The sequence below is a fragment of the Equus quagga genome, chromosome 14 (genome assembly GCF_021613505.1).
Source record: "Equus quagga isolate Etosha38 chromosome 14, UCLA_HA_Equagga_1.0, whole genome shotgun sequence".
In the NCBI taxonomy this organism is placed as follows: Eukaryota; Metazoa; Chordata; class Mammalia; order Perissodactyla; family Equidae; genus Equus; species Equus quagga.
The window spans coordinates 88,207,799-88,233,106 of NC_060280.1; the positions used below are offsets into that span (position 1 = coordinate 88,207,799).

The 25,308-nt window shown below is 58.1% G+C and overlaps 1 protein-coding gene across 1 annotated transcript in view; it reads right to left on the bottom strand.

Annotated features, from left to right (window-relative positions):
• The window catches only part of SMARCA4 (SWI/SNF related, matrix associated, actin dependent regulator of chromatin, subfamily a, member 4), an 84,198-nt gene extending 60,242 nt beyond the window's left edge, over positions 1-23,956 (bottom strand). The window contains 9 exon segments of the mRNA XM_046684952.1: positions 934-1,107; positions 1,667-1,793; positions 4,230-4,488; positions 5,409-5,487; positions 5,489-5,508; positions 5,766-6,170; positions 6,926-7,058; positions 9,068-9,320; positions 23,720-23,956. Coding sequence (XP_046540908.1) covers positions 934-1,107; positions 1,667-1,793; positions 4,230-4,488; positions 5,409-5,487; positions 5,489-5,508; positions 5,766-6,170; positions 6,926-7,058; positions 9,068-9,289 — 1,419 coding nt within the window. The 5' untranslated portion in view covers positions 9,290-9,320; positions 23,720-23,956.
• Between the last annotated feature and the right edge of the window lie 1,352 nt (positions 23,957-25,308).

Genomic DNA, 25,308 nt, shown 5'->3' on the forward strand with positions numbered 1-25,308 from the left:
GAGAGAGAGAGAGAGAGAGAGAGAGAGAGAGAGAGATAGAGAGATAGAGAGAGAGGGAGAGGGAGAGGGAGAGGGAGGGAGGGAAGAAGACTGGCCCTGCTGTCACCAATCTCCCTTTATTTTGTGTGGACGCCACCACAGCATGGCTTGATGAGCGGACCCCAGGCCACTGAAGTGGAGCATGTGAACTTAACCACTATGCCACCAGGCCAGGCCCACAGGCCTTTCTTTTAAAGGCAGCTTTTTAACTTTTGATTACTTATGTATACAAAAAAAAGTTGGAATGACATACACCAAAATGTTAACCATGGTTAACAAGGAGTGTTGACATTTCTTATTATTTTAACTAGACCTGTAATAGATACTGACTGGAGGAAAACTTTAGAAAATATAAATGAGCAAACAAGAAACAGAATCATCCCCAAATCCTACTTGCGTAGATTCTGGTCTCCTTGACAGATCTTGTAAAAACTTACGTTGGATCAGGCCCTCTTCTACTCAGAACCCTCTATGGCTCCCAGCTCACTCAGAGGGAAAACCCAAGTCGTCCCCTCAGCCCACAAGGCCCTGCTTGCTCTGCCTGTCACCTCCCCATCCTCACCTCCTCCCACTCTTCCCCTTGCTGCACTCTGGCTACACCGGGATCCCTACTTTTCAGAGGACACAGGGGCACATTCCAGCCCCAGGGCCTTTGCACCTCCCTCCCTCAGGTCTTGGACCTTCCCCAACCATCCTATGTGAACAGCTCCTTGCTCCATCCCTCTCTGTCCCTGTTCTGTGTTTCTTCACCTCCCCACATGCTGTATGAGCATCTGATTGTGGCCTGTCTCCCCCCACCGCTTGGTTTTGTCCACTAACGGATCCTTAGCGCCTAGAAGGAACACAGACCAGACCCGCCAGGGGGCGAGCCGTGACCACCCCGGTGCGCCGCACCTGGTGCTTCTGCCGGCGCTTGCGCTCCTGCTCGATCTTCTGCTGCTTCTCCAGCTTCTCGGTGATGCGGGCCTCGCGCAGGGACTGGCGCTTGCTGCGCTTGTAGGCCTTGGCGTTGAGGGCCGTCTCGAGGGCCGTGTCCCTCCTCATGCACACCACCACCTCCTGCCGCAGCTGGAGGAAGCAAAAAGAGGTGAAAGTGGTCGTGTGCACGCCTCTCTCATCCACACAACACGCACGATGACGCAGCGCAAGCTAGGCAGCATGCCGCTGCTTCCAGACAGGTCGGTTCGAAAAGCCGTAAGCACAAAAGCCTGTGCGGAGGGTGACTGGGAGGCACCGTGGGCGGGGACAAGCATGGCCAGGGACAGCTGCTTCTGGACACCCAGCAGAAGGCCCTCGCAGCCCTCCAGATTAGCCTTAACCTCAGCCACACACAGGACATCTCTCACGGGCCAGTCACGAGTGCAGCGCCCTCGGACAGACCCTCTCACGTCTGCCCCTTCAAGCTGGCAACTGCCGTCTTCGGGAGACCCTCAATTGCTCATCACAAAACCCGCACGTCCCACCACGGTGCAGGATGTGGGGAGAGAGGAGGGGACAGCGCGCTCATGAGCGTGGGAGGGCGGGGCTGCTTTTACGGCCGAGGGCCACTTAATAAGGGCCCGGCGAGCAACTCGGAGCCCAGGCAGCCGCGGCAGAGGGCCCTCCCAGAGCCTCGGTGCGCACCCACCTGCCTCTGGAAGTTCAGCAGCCTGAGGGCCTTGAGCTCAATGGTCGCTTTGGTTCGCAGATCCCCGGCCAGGGAGCCGGGAAGGTTTTCAAGTTCCTGAATGCGGTGTGCGATGCGAGCCTGCAGCCTGGGGCGGGGAAGCAAAGAGGACAGGTGACGAGAGGTCTCTGTTTACGAGGAGGCCCCCGCTCCCTCTCCTGGGGCGGGGAGGGAAAGAGGACAGGTGACGGGAGGTCTCTGTTTACGAGGAACCCCCTGTTCCCTCTCTTGAAAGCCGGAGCCTCAGAAGAATCCAGGCCTGAGGGAGGCAGACGCTGGTCAGGAGGCAGGCGACGGCTCTGAGAAGGACGGCAGCCACGACGCGGGATACATACAGAAGGCACGGCCCCAGAGGACCTGGAGACACAGCCTACAGGACACTGAGAGGGCGGCGCTGCTGGCTTATGCTAGCAGTGCAAGGCAGCCCTGGAGTTGGGCGGGCCAGGGTCTCCATCCCAGCCCTGGGGATCTACTTGGCCATGAGCTTCAGGGGGCCTCACTTATGAATGGGGGAGAAACCTCGCGGCCCCTACAGCTTGGTCTGAAGTTCATATGGCCTAATGCCCTTAATCAGTCCTTCCGCATGGAGTTATTGAGCGCCCACCGTGTGCCAGGGGCCGTTCCAGGGGTGCAGCCTCAGCAATCAAAGGACTAACAGGGCTGTTTGTTACTCCCATGGAGCTAACAGTCTTTTCAGGAAGACGGGCCATAAGGGAGTGAAAAAATTAAATATCTACGGTAATTCCAGAGTGGCAAGTACTTTGAGGAGGGAGCTGAAGGGGAGAAGAGTGGGCAGGGCCTCTGTGAGGAGGTAACCTCAGCAATGAGGCCTAAATGAGCACAGAGTCATGCACAGCCTGTGCAAAGGTCCTGGGGTAGAAACAAGTCGAGTCTGTTGAATGAAAAGAAAGAAGAGGGGCTGGCCCAGGGGCGTAGTGGGTAAGTTCGCACTCTGGTTTGGCAGCCCAGGATTTGCAGGTTCAGATCCTGGGCGCAGACCTGGCACTGCTCATCAAGCCGTGCTGAGGCAGTGTCCCACATAGCAGAACTAGAAGGACATACAACCAGGATGTACAACTATGTAGTGAGGCTTTGGGGAGAAAAAAAAAAAAGAAAGATGAACAGTGACAGCAGGGTGAGTGAGGACACAGCGTTGGGCAGGGGCCGAAGAAAAAAGAGGTTACTGGATGGATGATGAGAAGCCAACAGCAGGATTTGACCCGGGGAAGAGATCTAACGCAAGTTAACTGCAAAGAGACTTCCAACTGCTGTGTAGGAAACCGCGCACAGACAAGGCTGCAAGCAGGGAGCCGGGAGGAAGTGAGGACCAGGTGGCAGGGTCAACAGTGGGGACAAGGGCAATGTTCCCGGGTGGGGAGAGGGGAGCAGAGAGGGCTCACCAAGGGGACACAGAGGATGAGGGAGGGGGAGCAAGGGTCACGGGCTGTAAGGTCTGTGGCCCGCTGAGCTGCTGGCTGACAGATGCATGGGGACAGAGACAGGAGGGGAAAGCGGCGGACATGAGGACATCTGGACAGGCCACTTCAGGCCTGGAGGGGGCGCCCGGGTACAGAGGCTGGAGCTCCGGGGCCCGTCACAGTGGAGAGCCCTCTGGAGACGGTCATCAGGCCACATGCTGCATCTGGGGCCATCCGGGAACGAGGCACGGCCCTTACCCTGACCGAGGGAGGCCGGCCCCAAGCAAGGAGGTTATGAAGGTAGTGCGGAAGTGGAGGGAGGGAAGGTGCTCAGGGACAAATCTCAGGGCCCCAGCAGTGCGGGACAGGGGTACAGACCTACGGTGCGCCAGGCGGCTCGCCAGCGCCTGGCACCCAGGAGACCTGGGCAAAGCGGCCAGCAGATAGCGATGTCTGAGAGGGGTCCACTGCGAACAGTCACCGTTTCAGGGCTGGCGTGCCCAAAGTTGGGTGACACGCGGTGTTGGCGAGGAGGAATGGCACTTTCAGTCCACCCCCACCCGTGCGACGTCCGCTGAGGGCGGGTGAGCAGAATCCACACAACTTCCCGGGCTCGGCCCCCGTCCCTTCCAGGGCTTTAGTTTCGTGTGCACACACACACGTGTGAAATGAGAGACATGCAAGCGTATTCACCACGATGCCGTCTGAACGAAAGATCAGGAAGAACCTGACGCCCACTCAGCCAGGCCCGGCTAACTAAACGGCGGTATGGCCACCGGGCAAAACGCCCTGCAGCCTGAAGAAAGGAGAGAGGAGCTCTTTCTGGACGGAGGGTGATGCTCTCCAAGACACGTCGCTGAAGGAGGAACAGTGCACACGTCATGCCCCACTCGGGGACAATGCGGCCACCTGTACCTGTCTGCCTACCTACAAACAGACGGCAGTTCTCTGAAGGATACACACCAACTGGGGACCCGGGAGTCTGGGGACAGAGGCGGGAGGGTGACTGCTTGTGGTGCACCCTGGTGGCCTTTAGAGCTGCGAACCACACTGACGTGTGTCAGGGCTGGCCCAGGGGAGGCCTGGAGCGGCACTGGCGCCCTCACCTGTACTCCCGCTCCTGCAGGATCTCCACGGGGTCCAGGCCCCGCGGCTTCTGGATGGGCGTGATGCGGCTCTGCTTCTGGTGCAGCGGCACCATGGGGGCGGGCTGGGCCGGCTGCCCCGGTGACTGCGTCTGGGGTGGCATCACAGGGGAGGCGGCAGGCGGGACGGCGGGGGGCGCGGGCGAGGGGCGGCCCGTCGGCTGGGGGGGGATCAGCTTCTGAGGTGTGCTCGTAGGGGCAGCAGCGTTCGCCATGGGCCCTGGGGGGAGGCAAACAGGCACAGCGGTGAGTTCTGGGTCAACTCCAGGTACAAATGAGAAGCCTGCTGGGTGCTCACTGCCCCAGGGACAGACAAACTTGTCCTCAAGGCTGCGAGGCTGCGCTGGCCCCCTCCCACTGAGCTGCCACGCAGCTTGTCACTCAGGGGTCTCGGGCTTCGAGCCCCCTCTAGATCTCAGCCTGCGTAGCCCCTCCCAGAAGCCCCCACAATCCAAGGCATTGGCTCACAAGTCTGCTCAGCCACAGCCCACCTGGGTTTGGTCTTTCTGGGCTGTGGCCTCACCGGACCAGCACTTTTTTCCATCTACCTTGTTTCCAACCAAATCCTGTTTAAGTGGCTAGCTCGTTAATGCCCATCGCTAAAAGTCAGGCTCCAAGACAGTGACGAATGAGTCCCAACAGACGCGGCCCTCACATACCTACTGCCCACTATGCTGTACCCTGAGCACAGAATGCACACGGTCAGACGGAGCCCTGAGCCGCCCTGCCACCCTGCCTGCCTCCCACGGCCTTGGGCGTCTTCTCAGGAGGGAAGTGGGTCTGCTGCGACCTCTCCGTGTCCCGAAGGATCGCGTCCTTCACGCCCTGCCTCTCACGGCCCCTCGTGTGAGTCACAGAGACCAGCTCATTTGGATCCTTCTCTGCTTGTCATTGGTTTTAAAGACACCCCAGGATCACCAAGACCCACAGGACAAGGGGAGGCAGGAATCGCAGACTGGAACCAAACCCGAACCTCTGGGAAGCGACCAGGGACAGGTGAGACCCCAAGAAGACAGGAGACAGAAGCGAGGCCTTGTCCTTGGCCCTCTCTCTCTGACCAGGCGCATCTCAGGGTCTGCACAGCACAAGCTCGTGACGGGACTCAGGGCACAGATGTGTCACCGAGACCGAGGGACGTACCTTCAGGCCAGGGCTTTGGAGGGCCTCCGGGGGGCTGGCCCGGCATCCCCGGGGGCACACCTGAGGGTCCGGGGGGGGGGCATGTTGGGCCCTCCCATGCCTACACACAGGGAGAAACACACAAGAGGAGAAAATGCATCCTGTGTTCGCACCTGCAACCACTACCCTGGGCAGCCCTCCCAGGGGCCACCCCCAGAAGCCCCTCGGTGTGGCATCAGGGGAGAGGGCGGCTGGAGAAACAGCGTTCACCACAATGGCAGCCAGCTCTGCCTGACACTGCTGCCCAGACGCTAGCAGTTCACCCCGCGTCCCCCCCCCCCCCCCCCCCCCCGCCGGGCTGTGGACAGCGGGCCTTACCGTGAGGCCTGCTGTAATTTGGAGGTGCTGGGCCAGGACCAGGCCCGGGGCCGGGGCCAGGGCCAGGGCCGGGTCCCGTGGCGGACACAGAGGGTGGAGGTAGTGTTGGCATCTGCTGCTGCATCCCGGGCATGGGCCGCTTGCCCTGCACGGCCATCTGCAGGTGATCAGGGAGGGGCTGTCCCCTGGCCAGCATCTTATACGCCATGATCTGAGCTCGGAGCTGGTGCAGCTGGTTCTGGTTAAACGGGGTCGGGCCCCGGGTCTGCTGCCCCAAAGCCTGTGGGTCAGCACCATCCAGCGGGGCCCCTCCGGGCCCAGATGACATCTGTGGGCCCGAGGACGGGCCGCTGGCTGGAACCGGACTGGAGGCATGCTCGGAGCCACCCAGCGGCGAGGGGTAACCTGCAGGGAAACAGGTCCTGGGGTCACTCAGCAGCACAGTGCAGTGATTTTTAAGGCCACGACGGCAGCCTTCCCACCGGGCTTACACCAGCTCCTATCCTGAGACAGGGGACAGCCAAACCACTCCGTTCTCATGATTCAACCCCGAGGCACCCGGAGGGCACCCACTTGCAGCCTGACCAGTGGGGGCGGGGCTGGTTTGGTTTGGCCCAACTTCAGAGTAAGACGCCAACGGCCAATGCTGAGATGGTCCACAGATCCAGGCCTTCTCAGGACTGCCCTCCTGCCCTCAGGACGGCCAGGCCCCCTCCCTCCTTCCGTTCCCTGTGGGGCCCCAGGGCTTCCACTCCCTCGACTCCACCACTCCCCAAACCTCCCCCCTGGGAAGAGCCTCTGGAAGGCTTTAAGGCCGAGCCCGGGGCCCCAGGCCGAGCTTCTGACTCAGCTGCTCTGCAGTGGGGCCCGGGAGCGTGCACTGCCAATATGCTCCTGGGTGGCCCAAGGAGCTGCCCTGCCCAGCCCTAGTCTACACCCGGCGCTGAACACGGTTCCCCTCCACCAGTGTCCACTTTTCTGGGGCTGCTCCAAGCCAAGGCGGCCTGAACAGGGCACAGCCAAAGCTCAAGCTCAACAGCCCATCGTGGCAGGGTCTCCCACGGGACTAAACGCTCCCTGGTCCCCTCTGAATCCATCTGTGGGAGGTTCGATCAGGAAAATGACCCCAGGACCCCCAAGGAAGGGACACGAAACAATACCTTGGGAGTGCTGGTCCATGGGGCTCGGCGGGGGCCCCATCCCGGCGTGGCCCCCCGGCCGCAAGCCCATCCCCTTCATCTGGTTGTAGCGGGGGTCATCCGACATGCCCTTCTCGTGCATGGACTCCATCGGCTGCGAGGGGAGAGCGACAAGGCAGGATCAGCAAGGTGGGCGGGAAGAGGCGGCAGGGCAAAGCGCCGCCCGAGAGGAGTTCAATGTCACTGACATGTCCGCCCAACGTCACCAGGGCATTTACTGAATCGCCAATACGACCACGCGGCTTAGCCTCAAGCTGTGGTCCTGACGTCTACTTAGGAGCAAAGCAGAGACATAAAATAATGCCACCCAGTGGAGGGTGATCGCCTGCAGGACTGGTGGTCGGAGGCGAGGGGACAGCTGGACCGGGGCGCCCCAGGAGGGCAGGGAGGCAGTTTCAGACTGCCAAATCCCCAGCAGGAAAGGATATGAGCTCCTGGTGAGGGACACGGGGCTCCCTGCTCATCGTCACAAGAAGGATCAGGGATCCTCTTTGGATCAGGGATCCTCTTCTTTGGGGGCTGTAAATCAGGGAGACAGAAAGAAACTGCTGCCCGGGAGCATGGTACCAATGTCAGATGTGCTGGGACTGGACATGGGCCTCCCGCATGCTGGCTGAGAGGGAGGCTGTCCTGTCCCTCCTGAGAGGCACTGTCAGACCCTGACAGAAGGACGACATCGACTGTCCCTCCTGAGGCTCAGCACTCCCCCTAAGGGAACGGCTGGTGACAGGGACACTGTCCCAGACCCTTCCACGGGCACTCAGCTTGGCCCTGGTTAACGCCCATGTCCGGACATCTCTGGGGACCTACAGTCTAATGGGGGTCCAGGAAAGAGGAGTAAGAGGGGCCTGGCTGGAGCATGAGGGGCAGCGGCATGGGCAGGGGAAGGGGGCCTAGGGTGCCGACCCAACCCCTGGGTGGGATCTGCCCTCCGCTTGCTCTTCCCTGGGCTGGAAGTGCTGCCCAGCCGGCCTGCCTCCATGAGGGTGGAACTCTGTGCAGGCAGGGGTGTCTCGCCACCTTGAGACCCCGCTCCAAGGCTCCTAACGCTGGGCCAGGCCTGCGGCAGGCGCCGGACAGGTATGTGTCAAAGGTGTGTGAACGATTCCAGGAAGAAGAAACAAAATGGGCAGAGAGGGAAGGGTGGGGGGTCATCAAGAGCTCCCAGGAGGGAAGTGACAGACGGATACTGTACTGAAGCTGACAGGAGTATACGGGAGGAGGGAGAGTGGGGGCCGCCCTGCTGTGCTGGGGGCCGCCGAGGCGGCCCAGGCCTGGGGCATGGGGAGCGATGAGACAGCTCTGCCACCCCCCACTGAGGGGCCATCTCTCCGAGCCCCTGCTCCTCGTCCGTACAGTGAGCACTGTACCCACCTGTACCTCACGGCTGGGGTTGGGGAACGGCCAGTGGAACTGGGTGCTGACACGTGGACAGCCCTGGCAGCGGGGTGGAGGGTCGGCAGACCCACTCCCCCTGCAGGTGCCCCGCCCACATCTCCCACCACAGGCGCCTCCCAGGGTCCCGGAGGCTTGCAAGTGTCCCCTTTTCCTGTAGATGCTAACACATAGAAGAGGGTACGACCTCGTTTCCTCCAACCACCTCCCAGGAACAGAGAGAGACAGGAAAATTATCTGCAACCCTGCTCAGCTCAGCTAAGTGGTCAGACGGTGGGAAGCGGCTGCAGGACGGAGCAGGACGGAGCGGGGCAGAGGGTGAGAGTTACGTGGGAGCGCAGAGCAGCCTGCGTGGAGGACCACATGCCCCGTAAGCCTTCTGTTAGGGATTTAGACATTTAAGGCATGAATCAAAGCGCACTTCAGAGTCACGTGACCGCAGCGCCCACAGAGAATCGGGTGCAGGAGACGGGGCCGGCGGCTGGCCCGCAGCAGGGCCCAGGACGTGCCCTCGGCCTCTTGCCTCTGATGGTGTAGAGCCAGCTGGTCAGAGCGGTGGGCACGGGGGTGGTGTGTGAGCCAAGCCAGGCCAAGGGGAGGTCTCCGCAGGCCACCTCCAGCTAGGAGGCCCTCAGGCCAGAGGCCACCCCCGGCAGCAGGGCTGGGGGCAGCAAGGCGCGCAGGGGAGAGGGGCACAGGGCTCCCTACCTTGTGCATCTGGTGCATGTTGTCCTGAGGGTACCCTCCAGGCCCCTGGGTCGGGATGGGGTGTCCTGCTGAGGGAGGCCCTGGGCTGGGCCCCATCATGCTGTGGGCAGAACCTGGTGAGGGACCAGGGCTGGGGCCCAACATGGCTCCAGGGGAGGGGCCGGGGCCTGGGGAAGGGCCCGGCCGAGGAGTTCCGCCCAGGGGTGGGTCTGGAGTGGACATCTTCACGGAAGCTGCAGACAGTGGTCTCCTGCTGGAAAGAAGCCCCGGTCAGTCTGGGGGTCACGGCCATCAGGTGGACGGGTCAGGGCTGGCGCGGGATGACCGCACGGTCAGGTCAGAAGTACCCATTTGAAGGGGAGCTGGTGTCTTTGACACGTGACCCTCTGCCACCCAAACCTTTCTCCTCCATTCCTCTGGGTGGAGGTAACACATCAGGCACATGAAACCAGATCCAAGTCCCTGGGGAGGGGAGGGACTCGGAGGGGGGGGGGGGGGGGGGGGCACAGATCAGGCCCAGGTGATACTGCCCCACCTGGGGCTTCGCTTCCCCTACTAGCTTTCTGCTCACAAGGTCCACGCAGCTCTAATGCTTGCTCACATTCCCACCCAACAAAAAAGCAGAGCAGGACCGAGGCTGGAAGCCTGTGCAGCAGGCTGGGCCTGCATGGGAGTGGGCCTTCCCAAATTCAGCCCAGACACAGACTCACGGCAAGTGACGCTGGTTTTCCTTTAAGGCAGTGAGGCCAAGCTTCCTTTGAAATAAGTGCATTTAAGTTTAAAAAACAGGCTCGTTCACAGAGAAGTATTACATAAGAACAGCACCCCGATATCCCAGCTACTTCGAGAGGGATACTGCAGAGTCTAAAGTGTGACCAACATCGCAGGAGGCTAAGGACGGACCCCCAGAACTATGGCCCACAAGATCCATGAATAAGCTAAAAAGCATCTGGCGATGTTGATAAATTAAGCTCGCTCTGCCGGGACGGTGAGCAGATGCACTTTATGAATGCTCCTACGATAAGGTGCGGCGTTGAGGGGACCCTTAGTCTGCTGGGCAGTCAGATGCAGCCTTAAACACAATGCTCTTTAGGTTAAGAACCTCTTCTACGAGGAGGGAGTGATACATTCTCAGTGCTGAAATCTGGAGAAAACAGAGAGAACACGGAATCTTCAAACCAGCCATCATCGCATGGGACACGGAGCCCCATTACTCGCGGCCCCACGGAGTCCTGGCCTCCATGTGCCCAACAGGAGGGCAGGGGGAGGCGTTGGGGGGAGGGTGGGGGCTCCTCACAGGTGCTCAGAGCCCCCCAGAGCCGTGAGGATGGAGCCAGCCACCCCGGCAGGCGCTCAGGATGGAGAGCTGCCCTGGGTTGCTGCTGGGACCCCGCCACAGTCAGCGCCTCCCTTCCAGGCTGTTCCACGCACAGACAGACACTCAACAGAATTACTCAGCACATTCTAGGCGAGCTTCTCTTCACAGCATCACACCTATGATCATTTTCATCATTTAATAGTCTTCAAAACACGAATTCTAGCGGCTCCACGGCGTTCCCTCATCCTGATTCATCCTGAGTTATTTAAAAGCCCCTCTCTCAGTGGCATGTCACAAATCTGGTTTTTGTTTCTGTGGCCTTTTTGATTTTTGGAAGGAATCTCTTTGCCCCTAAACTTTACTGGGCACTTCTGGTTGTAAGGATAAATTCCTCAAGTGTAGGAACATTTTTAATTCTCCTGATTAAGAATAAAAAAGACTGAATTTGCGGCCAGCCCCATGGCCGAGTGGTTAAGTCCACGTGCTCCGCTTCGGTGGTCCAGGGTTTCACTGGTTCGGATCCCGGGCGTGGACCTGGCACCGTTCATCAAGCCATGCTGAGGCAGCGTCCCACATGCCACAACTAGAAGGACTCACGACTAAAGAAAACACAACTATATACTGGGGGGATTGGGGGAGAAAAAGCAGGAAAAAACAAAAAAAGATTGGCCACATTGTTAGCTCAGGCGCCAATCTTAAAAAAAAGAAAAAAAAAGACTGCATTTGAAAGGTGGGGATATTTTCCTGGAAAAGAGATCAAAGCCCACACTTCCTTGTTCCAGTTTTCTGACTAAATAATTGGGGCAGAGGATCAGAAACCTCAGCAGGGCAGGGACCGCTGGCCGGCGCTCCAGCCAATCCTTAACAGAAGGGACAGCGGCCCAGCCAGGAACAGGCCAAGCGTGCGAGGGCGCCCCACCAGCCCCTGGGCGTCCCCGACTCCCTCCGCAGCTCCTGGAGCCTCCGTGCTGGACGTTAAATAAACCCCAGGGGCGCTGGCAACTGGCGTCTGCTAGCAAGCCCCGCCCCGCAAACCCCAAACCCAATAAGCTCAGGGTAAATCACACTTTAAAAAGAACAAATTCAAGGCAAATTCATTTGGGAGCACAGTCGGATCTGACTCAGCTCCACGTGCAGAGTCACACGTTTTGCTACAGAAAAAGGATCCTGCTTGATCCCCAGCCGCCGCCGGGTCCCATCGGCCTGGGCCCCCAACTTCCCTCACTACAGTGCTGACTCTGGAGTCTGAAACCTCTGGTCCAGGGCTGTGTCCCCGGGGAGGACACACCTGCAGTCACACTTCACAGGTGGCAAGTCAAGTGACACGTCTGAGGACACGGCTGTGGCCGGGAGGGGGACACGGCTCCTCGGGGCTCCCCTCTGGGGCCACAGAGCACCACAGCAAGGTGGGAAGAGGGCCGATGCCCTGCAAATACTCAAGGAATCATGCAGCATCCAGCGGCTTGTGGTTTCCTTCTCACCTGGCGGGCTCTAAGCCAAGCCAGTGACACTGACAGCAAATACAATCCCGCCACCCAGGGAGCAACACCTCCCACTCTAAAGGCGGCCATGCTGACACACAGACACTGGGAAGTGACTTTGGAATGATGGCTCAGCATCCTGAAGGCTTCGTGTCACTCCACACTTCGTGTCAGACCCTCTTCCAGCTTCTTCCATCACACCTCGTGGTGCCTCCAGAATTAAGTGCCTCCGCTTACAGAAGCGTGAACTTCATCACAACATACAGAAGCTCACCCAACACACGAGAGGGCATCGAAAAAAACTTTCGTGCCGAAATCCAGCAACGACCACTTCTGAGAAGCACGGGGTTTCACGACTCGCTTATTTAAATTGCATTTGCTTGTGAAGCTGCAGTCTGCGCCGAGGCAGGTAAGTGTGCAGAGCCACTGTCAGTAAACGGATTGAAAGCTCAGACACACACGGGGAGTGACAGTAAAGGGGACCCAAAAAGTGCAGGCACAAAGCAAACCGTCCGTGGGGGGCACAACAGAACCGGCTCTCGGTCCTCGGCACGGTGCGGAGGAGGGAAGTCCCACTGCACTGACTTGCACTAGGCTGTGGCACAGCTCAGGCCCCGATTGCAGGCACAGCCCACGACTCCTAGAGCAGACACGGCACTCACACCACCCCAGGAGGCCCCGGGCCCCCACCAGTCAGGACCACCCTCCCCGGGGACCTCTGTCCGACGACTGCTGCAGATCAGTCGCACCTGTCACGGAACTGCATCTGAAGAGAGAACCACACAGTACTGTCGTCTGGCCCATCCATGTTATTGGGGACATCAGTCACTCCTCCTCCTCTATGTGACTGTGCTCCTGCTCATGGACGTCGTGCTACCAGGTCTGGGCTGGCGCACAAAGGTGCTGAGAACAGTGTCACTCAGTGGCGTGGGTGCTCCTCCTCTTGGGGCGTCCGGGGTGGAAACGCTGCTCTAAGGCAGACGTGAATTCAGCTCTGGGAGACGCTGCCAGTTTTCCATACCAGGAGCACAGCCCTACACGCCCGCCGCCCCAGCTACAGGTGGGCGTTCTGGGGGCTCTACCTCCACACCGACCCTGGGGTGCTCAGTCTTAACCTGTAACCGTCTGGTGAGTGTATAATCGCCTCTTTTCATGGCTTTAGTTTGCATTTCCCTGTGACTAATGGAGATGAGCACCTTCCCACACGAGGACCGGCCACTGAGCCCCCCAGTCAAGGCGCTCCGTCTCCACTAAGGTTTTCCTGGGGAAACGTGGCCGCAATTACCGTCTCCCAGGCTGGCTCGCCTTCACGCTCTCTAAATGGGGTCTTGGGATGAAGACACGTTCTTTATTTTAACGACGTCCAACTTACCATGTTTGTTCTGTTATGGTTAATGGTTGTGGGGTCCGTTGAAGAAACCTCTGTTTACCTGGGACGTGGTAAGAAACAGTGATTCGGTCTCCGCTTTCAGTTCCTGACACAGAGCTTCCAGAACCCTTGTAACTTCCTAAGTGATGGGGTGACTGAAGTGTCTTACGCTGAGCCCCAAAACCCCTCTGAATTTGCCGGGTGACTGGAGACAAGAGCGTCCTGTTTTAACGAGGCGACTCTTGCCGGGCTCCTGGATGGCTTCAGGACGGGGGTTGGTCACCAGGGCAGAGCCATGGTGAGAAGCTTGGAACTTTCAGCCCCACCCTCATCCTCCAGGGAGAGGAGGGGCTGGAGATGGAGCTAATCCATCGTGCTTATGAGAGGAAGCCTCCATGAAAACTCTACACCATGGGGTTCAGAAAGTTCTGGATTGGTGAACAAATCCACAGGCCCAGAGGGTGGTGTACCCCAAGCCCGTGGAGACACAAGCTCCCACAATGGGGACACTCCAGACGCCGCCCTTGTACCTCTTCACCTGGCTGCTCATCCGTATCCTTCATAACAAACTAGGAAACACAAGGCAATGTCTCCTTGAGTTTTGTGAGCTGTTGTAGCAAATCATCAAAACTGAGGAGGGGGTTGTGGGAGCCCCTGGCATGCAGCCAAGCTAGACAGAAGAGTGGGGAACCTGAGGGCCCACTATTTGCGACAGGCGTCTGACGTGGGCCCCAGGAAGTCCAAAGGGACCGAGCCCTTCACTGTGGGGTCTGCACCAACTCTGGGTAGTTAGTGGCAGAAGTGAACTGCTGCACACTCGGTTCACGTCCACAGAAACTTGGAGAATCGCATGGTGTGGGAAACCCACAGGTTCAGCATCAGAAGCAGTGTGAGCAGAGGAAACAAGCTTTCCTTTCCTACCTCCAGGTCACGGGACAGAGGAAGAGGGGCTGTTTGAAAACCCAGGAGGACTGTCACTTGCCCCTGCCTCCGAGTGAGGGACACCTGCTGAGGATGTACCAGTCACAAAGAAACCACAGGGAGCACGACCCGGCCGGAGAGGGAAGTAGGGCTGAGGGCCCACTGGTGGTGAGGACCCGGACCGACTCCACACGGAGGGAGCATCCTTGGCCGGCCAACAGAGGGGTCCCTGAGGCTCAGAGGCCACACGGCGGGTCAGCAGGCCACCGCCACAGTGCCACTTGCTGCAGTGCAGCCCACACTCCGAGCGCAGACTGCCACCTGCCACCGACATGATGCAGGATGAGTGACCTACCCTCCTCTGTTGGCTGGAGCTGAGGCCGTCCGACCCTCAGGGTCACAGCCAGCATCACTCGAGCCAACACATGCGAGGCCCGTAGAGGCGGGAAGCGCCACCACACTGTCGGTGAAATCAAGGTCCCCATGCTGACTGAGCAGTTGCTTACTGATTGTCACCACTGTCCTAGAAGTGTCACGTAGATTAAGTCCTTCGCTCCTCTGCTCCCCAGAGAGATGAGCAACCTGGCCACACGGGTAACCACTCTGGAGAATCCGCTTCCTAAACTTAGCCTCCCATGGGACAGACCTCAAGGAATGCTCGTGTCCCGCAGGGCTCGCTCACTCGCTGGGGATCCCAGGCTGCTGTACCCCAAGGCAGAGGTGGCACAGGCTGCTGTGCTGAGGGGAGAAGCAGCGGCTGCCCGAGACCTGTGCTGCCACGGCCCACGACGAGCAGCTGACAGTGACGAGGTCCAGCCTGGCAATGGATGGGCAAGATCTGGGCTGCTGCAAACTCTCCCTTGCCCTCTGGGTCCCTCTGCCACACAGGCGGTGTCTTAGTCATCACCAAGCTCCTTTCAGCCGTCACCCTTCCTGAGGGGCGGGGGGTGGGCCAGGCCCTGCGGAGAGCTGCAGAGGCTGCGGGATGGGTACCACCGCGCTCAGGGAGACGCCCACCCAGGAGGGCCGGATAGGTTCCGCCTGGAATTTCAGGAGAGGTAGGATGGGAGGCAAGGAACGCCCCTCTCTCTGGCCCCTTCTTCCCCCGTCACCAGACACCCCTACCCTTTCTATACAGGAAACTAAAGATCTGGCATTTTCAGCAAATTCCTTGGGTCCCCAAGGTCATCCTAAGGCCTTGGGGATTTCAGGGGGCTCCCGTGGCGCTGCCTGGACTCCCCAACAACACTGAAACCCTTCTCAAACCAGACAGCCACCTCAGCAGACAAGGAATACGAAGGACAAGGGCACGCAGAGGCCAAACCAGTATCACCACCAGAGCATGTGTCCTTGTCCGGGAGCCTAAGCAAGATGCACGTGGCTGTGGGTCGGTGTGTTTCGGGGGAAGTTCCATGAGGAGAGGGCGGAGCCTGGAACCAGGACAGTAACGGGAAATAAAACGACCCCAAGGCAAGAATTGAAAAGCCAAAGGTGAAGATGTTCAGGAGGCCTCGAGATGAAAACAGACTCCCAGGTTCCAGGCGCACAAGGGTCTGCAAGTGACCTGGCCATGTCACCTCGATTTCTCTGAGAAGCACCCCAACTGCCGAGCAGTCAGAACCGCCACAGGATCCATGTGGCAAAAGTCGTGGCACCTCTGAAAATGAATGGGGGGGGGGGGGGGGGCCGGCCTGGTGGCGTAGTGGTTAAGTTCATGTGCTTCACTTCAGCAGCCGGGGCTTCACAGGTTTGGATCCCAGGCACGGACCCACACACTGCTCATCTAGCCATGCTGTGGCAGCATCCCACAGACAAAATATAGAGGAAGACTGGCACGGATGTTAGCTCACTTTCCTCACCAAAAAAAAAATTAAAATTCGGGGCCAGCCCGGTGGCGCAGCGGTTAAGTTCACACGTTCCACTTCTCGGTGGCCCAGGGTTCACTGGTTCAGATCCCAGGTGCGGACATGGCACTGCTTGGCACGCTGTAGGCATCCCACATATAAAGTAGAGGAAGATGGGCACAATGTTAGCTCAGGGCCAGGCTTCCTCAGCAAAAAGAGGAGGACTGGTAGTAGTTAGCTCAGGGCTAATCTTCCTCAAAAAAAAAAAAATTAAAATTAATGAATGAGGTAGCTCCATGCACACGGACATGGAGGATGGTCCAAAATGAAGCCGAGGAAAGACAGCAGCATGAACAAGAGCTGCGCTTGGCTTGAGCCTCACTTTGTTCAAGATAATAATAACATACGTGTGCTAAAGTGAGCACAGAAACCAGCCCAGAGAAAACGCACCAAACGACCGTGGCAGTGCCACAGCTCTGTCTGCAGGCAGACGACGGGGAGCCCGCACTCTCCACATCACAGATGGGGGTGTTTGTGACAATAAACATCTATTACTTTTGTCATCAGACTTTTAAAAAACACTTTGTAAGAAAAGAACCTAGATCAGAAAAACACCCAGCAAGGATGCCCAGGAAGTGCCTTTATGGAAATAAAAGAGAAAGACGAAAAGGATTTAGGACTGCATTATTTCCCATGCAACTTTCAACTTCATCAAAATGATCATTTAAAATAGAAACATCTGTCGATGTTAGAATGCGGAACCAGAGTGCTGGAGGCCCACAGGTCTAGTTTCTGCTTTCATACCACTCTTTGCGTTTCTCTTATCACAGAGGACGGCAATGGCCAGCCACTGCCACGGGACAGACAGCTAACAGACAATCAGGACCGTGGGAAATCTCCCTGCTGGGATTATGGGTTTGTCTTGTTTTCATCTTGCCTGAACCCAGCATTCTACTGCAGTCTGGCCCCAGGATATCTGCTATTTTGTTTTTTGGGTGTGGAGAAATTCGCTCACAGACATGTCACATGGGCAGATACAATGCTGCGGTCAAGTCACGGCAGGGTGCTCAAACCGGTCAACCATCAGAGGTGTCCATGCAGGACAGCCTTGCCAAACCAGCCCTGTTCGTTACATTTAAACTACAAAAGGAAGGGCCGCCCAATGGCGTAGTGGTTAAGTTCACACGCTCCACTTCGGCTGCCCGCGGTTCACAGGTTCAAATCCTGGGTGCGGACCTACATACTGCTTATCAAGCCATGCTGTGGTGGCGTCCCACATACAAAATAGAGAGAGACTGGCATGGAGCTTAGCTCAGGGCCAATCTTCCTCAAGCAAAAAGAGGAAGCTTGGCAATGGACGTCAGCTCAGGGCCAATCTTCCCCATCAAAAAAAAAAAAATTTTAAAGAAACCCTACAAAACGAGACCCTCCCAAACACACACCCAATACTCTACTAAGAAAACCCTCCACGCCTGGTCTGATGGTGAACCTGGAAGGCCGTGAGGGGTGGGGCATCTGTGGGCTCAGGGAAAGTGTGGAAATGGCTTAATCAATCCGGAAAAGGCGCTCCCCCAACTCTGGCTGCTCTGTGGCATTTTCCTCGCAATATAACTAAGTAGCAACACTTTGCCCTACATTTAAAAGGGAATACATTTCAGAAAGGAAAAAACCTGTCATGATGGTAAATTACAATGTCTCCTCCCTACACCTGGGAGGCATGTGGCAAACTGTTAGCAAGTATCATTTTTAGCCCTGGGACTATGTATCATTTTATTCATTGATTTCTCCCCTCCCACCCTTTGTAACATTGTCACTCCCTGGAAACCACTGGAGAGCACCTCCCTGACAACAACCCGGTTCTCTGCCCTTGGGGAGTTCGTGCTCTGACCCGGGAGGGAGATGGAGCGTCTACACCATGAGAATACGAACACTACCCTATCTAGCCACTAGACAGCTGTTTTTCGAACTCTTTGACTGTGATCCAGAGTTGGCCCAACACAAACACACCTCAGGTAGCTGTAACCAGTGTGGCAAATCTGTCCACATGCCTGCAAGTCACAGGAACCCTGGATCCACTCTTCCCATCTGTGGAGGCTGGGGCCGCCCCACAGGACGGACGTCACAGCCCGCTGCCAGGGCTGTCATGGTGCCTGCTGTACCCTCGACACCAGCCCGTGGAGAGGGCTGGAGAGAAGCGCCCCACAAGAGGCACGCACAAAGTATGGGAGCAGCCAAGGGTGGGCGGGGAGGCGCGGCCCCCACACCTGCCAAGCATCACCTGCGACAGGCCCGCCCAGCCACCGCCATGCCAGCCGAGCACTGACTGTGCTGAGCAGGGCTCCAGGCGCCGAGCAGCCCCCAGAGAACAATGAAGTCCCTGCCTGGTGGGACTGACAGCTGAGGGACAGGGACGAGCACACAAACAGGACCCGATGTCATGCGGGGGGCAGAAGTACTATGAAAAAATAATCCAGCAGGGTTAACAGTCCAGTCGACAGGAGGCACTCTTTCAATCACGGTGGACAGGGATGGTCTCAGTGACGGGGACAGAGCAGAGACCTGAAGTGAAATGGGAGCCACATGGCTACCTATGGCCAGAGGGACTGGCAAGTGCAAAGGCCCTGGGGTGGGACCCTGCTGGAGTGCAGCAGGAGAGAGGGGTGTGGCAGCAGATGAGGTCAGACATGGGCCAGGGCACAGATCACTGGTGACAGGGGTGAGGAGGTAGGAGTCTACTGAAAGGCAATGGGAAACCACTGGAATGTTCTGGGCTGGGCAGTGACATGGTCTGATGAAGGTTTTCAAAGATTTCTCCAGATAGGCTGATGGAATGGACATGAGGGTGAGAGGAGGAGAGGAGTCCAAGTGACAAAGTGATTAGCAGGGCCTCCGCTGGCACATGCCGTGTGACATAGCAAAGGTCTCCCTTCCCTGGGGCTCAGGGGCCCTGGAGCCAGGCTTGGCAGAGCCCAGTGGGCTGTACTGCAGCCCCAGCCGCACCCCCTCGGTTCACTACTGCCATAGAGGTGCCGACTGGGGAGACGACGAGAGGAACGGGGTATTTTCTGTTCAGAGAGGTTAAATCACCTGCCTCCAGTCTTTCTGCTCGGCGGCCATCGGAGGCAGCTCCCGGAGCGTAGCGAGAGGACCCTGGGCTGCAGCGCCGCATCAGGACAACGAGGCCAACCCCTGCACCACTTTACTGGTGCTTTTGCGGCAGGTCAGGGTGGCACACACCAAACCCTGCTCTGAGTCTCCGCCTGCACCAGGTGAGGGAGCAACTGCCACGCAGGCCACCTGCTTCCTGAGCAGTGGGGTACGACCTGCTGGCGGAACTTCAACCACCCCAGGGAGCCACGGCGAAGGCCACGGCTACTAAAAGCGGGGCTGTCCTCCTTCACCACACTCACGGCTGGTGCCCTGCAGCCTGAGCGACAACTCAGACTGTTCCCAGGGACAAGCGTTCCCAGTCACAAATGAACGTGTGGCCCTTTGGCAAAGTAACCCAGGCCCAAAGCGAAGCTCTGGAAAACAGTGTGGGGCGTAGAGGCCAGGACGGGGCCAGGGCTGGTTTATGCTTAGCTACCATTGACCTGTGATCTTTTCTTTTCTTTTCTTTTTGCTGAGGAAGATTCACCCTGAGCCACCATCTGTGCCAAGCTTCCTCTACTTTGTATGTGGGGTGCCACCACAGCATGGCTGACGATGGAGCAGGTCTGCACCCCGGATCTGAAGCTGCAAACTTGGGCCACTAAGGCAGACCATGTGGAACTTTAACCACTCGGCCACGGGCCGGCCCCTTACCTGTGTTCTTAAGAAAGCCCCTTCCTGGAGGGAACTGGAGGGAAATCAACGCCTCCCCTCTCTTCCCTCTGCCCTGCAAAGTCTAACCCCCCAACAAACCCAGCTACACTAGCCTGCCCTCCAGGCCCTGGCCTGTCCACGAAGATGTTCGAGGCCAATTTCTCATACCCCACAATCCACAGCCTGAGGAATTAATACCAGCAGCATACAGCTAACAGAAAACTCCAACCAAGACGTCACCGATTGTCTGAATAAGCCTAACCCTCCTCCTTTGCGATACCTGCAACCGACAGCAACGGCAGCTCTGCTGGCCTCAGACTCCATCCTGACACCCTCACCCTCTGACATGCCCCCACCATGCCAGCAGCTGCCACCTTCCTTTCAGAGCAGGTTCTGCACATCCCTTTAATTCTATTTTTTTTTTTTAACTTTTATTCTCTCTTAAGTCTTCCACCAGTGTTAGTTACAAGTGATGAGGGAAATATGTGAAACCGAAAACGAACATTGGCTGGGAGCCAGCCCCGTGGCTGAGTGGTTAAGTTTGCGTGCTCCGCTTCAGCGGCCCAGGGTTCACCAGTTCGGCTCCTGGGTGCAGACCTACACACTGCTCATCAAGCCATGCTGAGGTGGCTTCCCACATAGAAGAATTAGAATGACTTACAACTACACACTGGGGCTTTGGGGAGGGAAAAAAAAAGAGGAAGATTGGCAACAGATGTTAGCTCAGGGTCAATCTTCCTCACCAAAAAGAAAAAAAAAAAAAACCTCCCATCCTATGGAGGTGAGGGAAAAAAAAAAAGAAAACAAACATTGGATATTTTTCAAAACTCATGCCACCAAACATACATCCCTCTTTCCAACGCCTTATGGTGAAATTGCAAAGCACACAATTTTTAAATATTAAGGAGAAAATGGAGGACTTGATTCCTTTGCTCCCGCTTTGAAAACAGAGAACTATTGCAAGGGGGCAAAAATAGATTCTGTATGTCACCCCGCCAGGGTGTTGCAGGCACCGTCATGACAAGAGCTACCAAGGGCTCAGCCCCACATGCCAGGCACTGTCCTAAGCGCTGTGCATTCGTCATTTGTCACTTTGTCGTTGTTGTTTAGTCCTTGCAACCATCCTCCGAGCTGGGTACTATTACCGTCTCCCTTTGCAAATAAGGAGACGGACATGAGCAAATGAGCACAGGGCCTTGTCTGCCTGGGTGCAGCCGCACCCCCAGCCCCCAGCAGAGCCGGCTCGTGGCGGGCACTCACTGCACACTGGTTCACTATGTGAACGGGGAATGCGCAGCCAGGCCTCGTCTTGCACAACTCCAGGGGGCGCCGTTCACATTGTGTTCTGTCTGTGGTCGGGGTGAATGGGTCCTGCTGTGCCATGGCAGCCCCGATGACCAAGGCCAAAATCTGCTGGCACATCTGACTACTTACTACGGGCCGGGCACTGTCACCCCATTTCTCTGAGGCCCCAAAAGGGAAAGTGAAGAAGCCAGGAGTCCAACCTGGACAGTTGACTGGAGAGCCCCTGGTGAGGAAACGTCCCGGACTTCAGTTTCTTCACTGGCAGAACACTGTTCTCACCAGACATTCACCCAAAATACCTATCCTCCCAAGCTCCCACATGTGACATCCGCTAAGACCCCGAGCTGGGCTAGGGTTCCCTCCCAGTGTTTTGAGGGTCCACCAAGAGTGGCAAAGGCATATAAACAAGGATGCAAACATGTTGGGGTGCTTTCCACAGACAGAAAGAGTCTGGAGACCATGGCACTGCCCTCCGCCACAGCTCTGATGACGTCACCCCCGGCTCAAAACCCTAAAAGATCGACGTCTCCTGAAGGTTGGACACAAAGTGACTTCAGGTGGCACATGGAGGAACATTTACTATTGTCATAATTATGTATGCACTGATTTTAAAGAAAATCAGAAAAATATATGTAACTGGCACATCAAACCTGGGCTTCCTAAGATATCAAATGACTGTAATAAATTTTTAGTTTAAACAGATTATTTAGAAATATACATACACACACAAAATGAGGAATGTTAACTTCGTCCAACGTTATCTCGCTCAACCCTCTGGACAAGAGTGTGGAGCGGCGTCACTGTCACATCTGTCTCACGGATGTGGGACCTCCTGGTCAGTGCCTCCACGGAGGTCAAGCTAGGATTGAGAGCTGGTCATGAACCCTGAGAGGTGATTCCAGGACAAGAAGTCCCCACCGCCACCTACACCAACCGCCCCCCAACCCGGGGGGACGAGGTGTGGCAAACGCTGGCCTGGGAAGTCAGAAACCCACAGCAGCAACCCACGGCCACTGCTCACGACCCAGCCCCAGTCCTGCGCCAGCACTTCAGACCCACGTCCACTCGATGCTCCAAGGCTCCTGCTCATTCGTGCAACGATGTCCGCCAAGGGCCTACCGTGGGCCGGGCCCAGGGTGCACTGTGAGAGGCCAGGGAGACACCAGCTCTGCTGCCGGGCCCCCCCCCCCCCCAACCGAGAACGGATGCGTAATTACAAATTGGGGTAACTTCTACATGGGAAAACATCACGTGATGGCACGTACAGCAGAGGCGAACAACATGGTCCAGGGCGGTGGAAATACAAGCCAGGCCATCCTCCCTGATACTGAGTAAAGGCCCCCTCTTCCATGCAGCCTCCTTGATTTCTGGTCCCTCCACTCCCATGGGCATCCACTGCGTCCTCTCAGAGAGGGGAGGGAGAATTAAATGACAGGGCGAGGGGAGTGGTTCCCACATTTACAGCCTGTTCCCCTATAAGACTGTAGGGGTTCCACAGGCCTCCATCCCCTAAACATTTCACACCCAGTAGGGACTCAACATATATTTGCTGAGCAATGACCAGACAGTAAGAATACTGTTTCCCACTCGCCAGGAACCATTTTACAGGCTTTCACCAACTCCCGTGGTGATATTATCCCCATTTCACAAAAGAGGAAACAAAGAGGTTCAGAGAGGTCAAGCTATTTGCCTAAAGTCACACAGCCAAGTGACTTACGATGCCAGGATGCAAACTCGAATCCTGTCTCAATGCAAACTGAAAACTTGTTTCAAATTCCTCCCAAGTGGCTCTCACACCTCTTCCCTACTTTCCCCAGGGATTCACTTGGGGGGGGGGGGGAACCAAAACTAGTTGTTTTCAAGCCCGGCACAAAACACACTCCCAAAAGGTCCACGTTTTAAATAACAGCCTTAATCTAGAAAATCAACCGGGAGGAATGGGAAAGGATGCAAAATAAAAACAATGCTTTCAACAGCCAACAATTTCCCCCCTGCTTCCTCCCCCACTTGCTGCCCACCCCCCACTTCAGGGCAAGCATTTTGAAGTCACTACTTGCAAGATTCGGGCAGTTATTTCTCTTTCCTTGAAAATATTGACTATGTGACTTTTTTAAAATAAAATTTTAGGGCAGCTCATGCTCGTGTCCAGTTGATGCTGGACACACCCGGGGTTCTTCCTCCCGAACCCCGATCGCGGCCTCGCCAGAAAGGCAACGTTCGCGTCGGACCCGGGACAACGCAGCCAGCAAAGCCCCGAGGCCGGGCTGCTGTCGCGGCCGCGGCGGGGACGGCGACCGGGGGCCGGGCAGCCGAGGGGGCCGCGAGCTTTGTCTGGCGCCCCCGGCGAGAGCGCGCACGGGGGGCGCGCGGCCTCCACGCGGCCCGGGCCCCCACCCCGCCGGCCCGCGGATACTGCAGCCGCCGCGGCCTCGCGACGCTGGGGCCTGCCCCGCGCGCGCCGTCCCGGCCAGGCTTCTTGACCCTCGGGCGCCGCCGTACCCCGGCCCCGCTCCGGGCACCAGCGGCCCCCTCCCCCCGCGGCGCCCCGGCTCCATTCAAACCGGCCTCCCGGCCCCGCGCCGCGCTCCCCCCGCGGCCCGCCTTCCTTACCGGGAGCTGCCGGCGCCGTCGCCTTCCCAGCGCCGCCCCCGCCCCTCCGCGCGGGGCCGGGGGCAGAGTAGGCGTCTCGCCTCTCCTCACGAAACAAAGAGACCGCCGCCGAGCGAGGGTAAGCCTCGCGCGCGCGCCCGCCCGCCTCGGCCGCCCCCCCACGCTGCCCGCGCCCCCGCTGCGCGCGCACCCGCCGGCTCCCCTCCCCCCACCGCCGGCCGCTCCTGCTTCCGCCGCCCGCCCGGCCGCGTGCGCGCGCGCGCCCGCCCTTCCGCTCCCAGCGCGCTTGCGCGGCCGCACGGGGCTTGGGGGAGGTGGGCGGGGCCAGAGAGGGCCTGCGCGCCCGACGCGCCTCCCCACTGGGTCCCGGACGGTCCTGCGCCTGCGCCCCGGGGTGTCCGGCCTCCGCACGCCGCGCGTCCTCACGCCGCCGAGCATGCGCACAGCGGGCGCCACTGCGGCGGCAGTGGGAGATTGGGGGATGGGGCTGGGTGGCGGTGGGGTCTGCGGGGAAAGGATGGCGGAGGGGCCTTGAGACTCGGCAGCGAGGACGGGAAGCTGGCGTGAGGGCGGGAGGCGGGCAAGCTGGGCCGGGGATGAACACGGGCGGGCTGGGCAGCCGCTTGCATCCCTGGTTGGGGGGGTGGCGAGGCCCGTCCGGCGAGACCGGGCGGGGCCTGACTACGGCCGCCTTTTCTGCACAGCCTACCGGAGGCCATTCATTAGCTCAGCACGTGGTTATTGGCCTGCTGCGGTGGCCCAGGCGCAGGTGCTGGGGCCCGAGCAGACGCATCGCAGCCGCTGGGGCGCTCACGATCCGGTGGGGGAGACAGAGGGGAAGGAGGGAAAATGCATTGTGTTGAAATGGCGACTTCAGGGTCGTGGGCATTCTCAGTGGGGCAGCCAGGGGAGGCCCCGTGCGAAGAAGACATTGGAGGCAAGACAGAAAGCTGTGCGGGAGAGAGCCTTGTTGCAAGTGTGGAGGCCCTGAGCCTCCGGGCCTCTTCTGTGTGATTTGAAAGTGTCGCCAGCGTCACCTTTAGTCCCGCAGCCGGACAAGAGCTCCCCGAGGTCAGGCCCCACCCCGTGTGACTGTCTCTCCCGCTGCTTCTGGCCGGCCTGCCTGCCCTTCCTCATTTCTCAGGTCACAGCTGACTCACCGCCTCCTGTTTAATCACTGCCTCCTTTTTCCCCTTCCTTCACATTTCTTGGGTACCCTCTTGATCGGCTGTCTTCCTCCCCTCAATTTAAATGGCAAAGATATTGTCAGTTTTAATCACTAGGGATCCCCAGCATCCGGCGTAGTGCCCCCCTCCGCCACGTACTAGATATTTTAAATTTTTTCATTGAAAGAATAATAGAGACCGACTGTCTGGTGAGTGTGTCCCACACTTGCGTCAGCAGTTGTCTTCCCACGTCCAAGGTGAGTGAGTCACTTGAAGCATAGAGCAGAGATCTTGGTTTCAAACTTGACTCCCTTATTAGTATCTGGGGGATGCCAAGCAAGTCTATGGGACTCGTCTACACGTCTGTGTCTTCACCTGTAAAATGGAAACAATAATGGCACCCGCCTCCCCTGGTGGTTATGA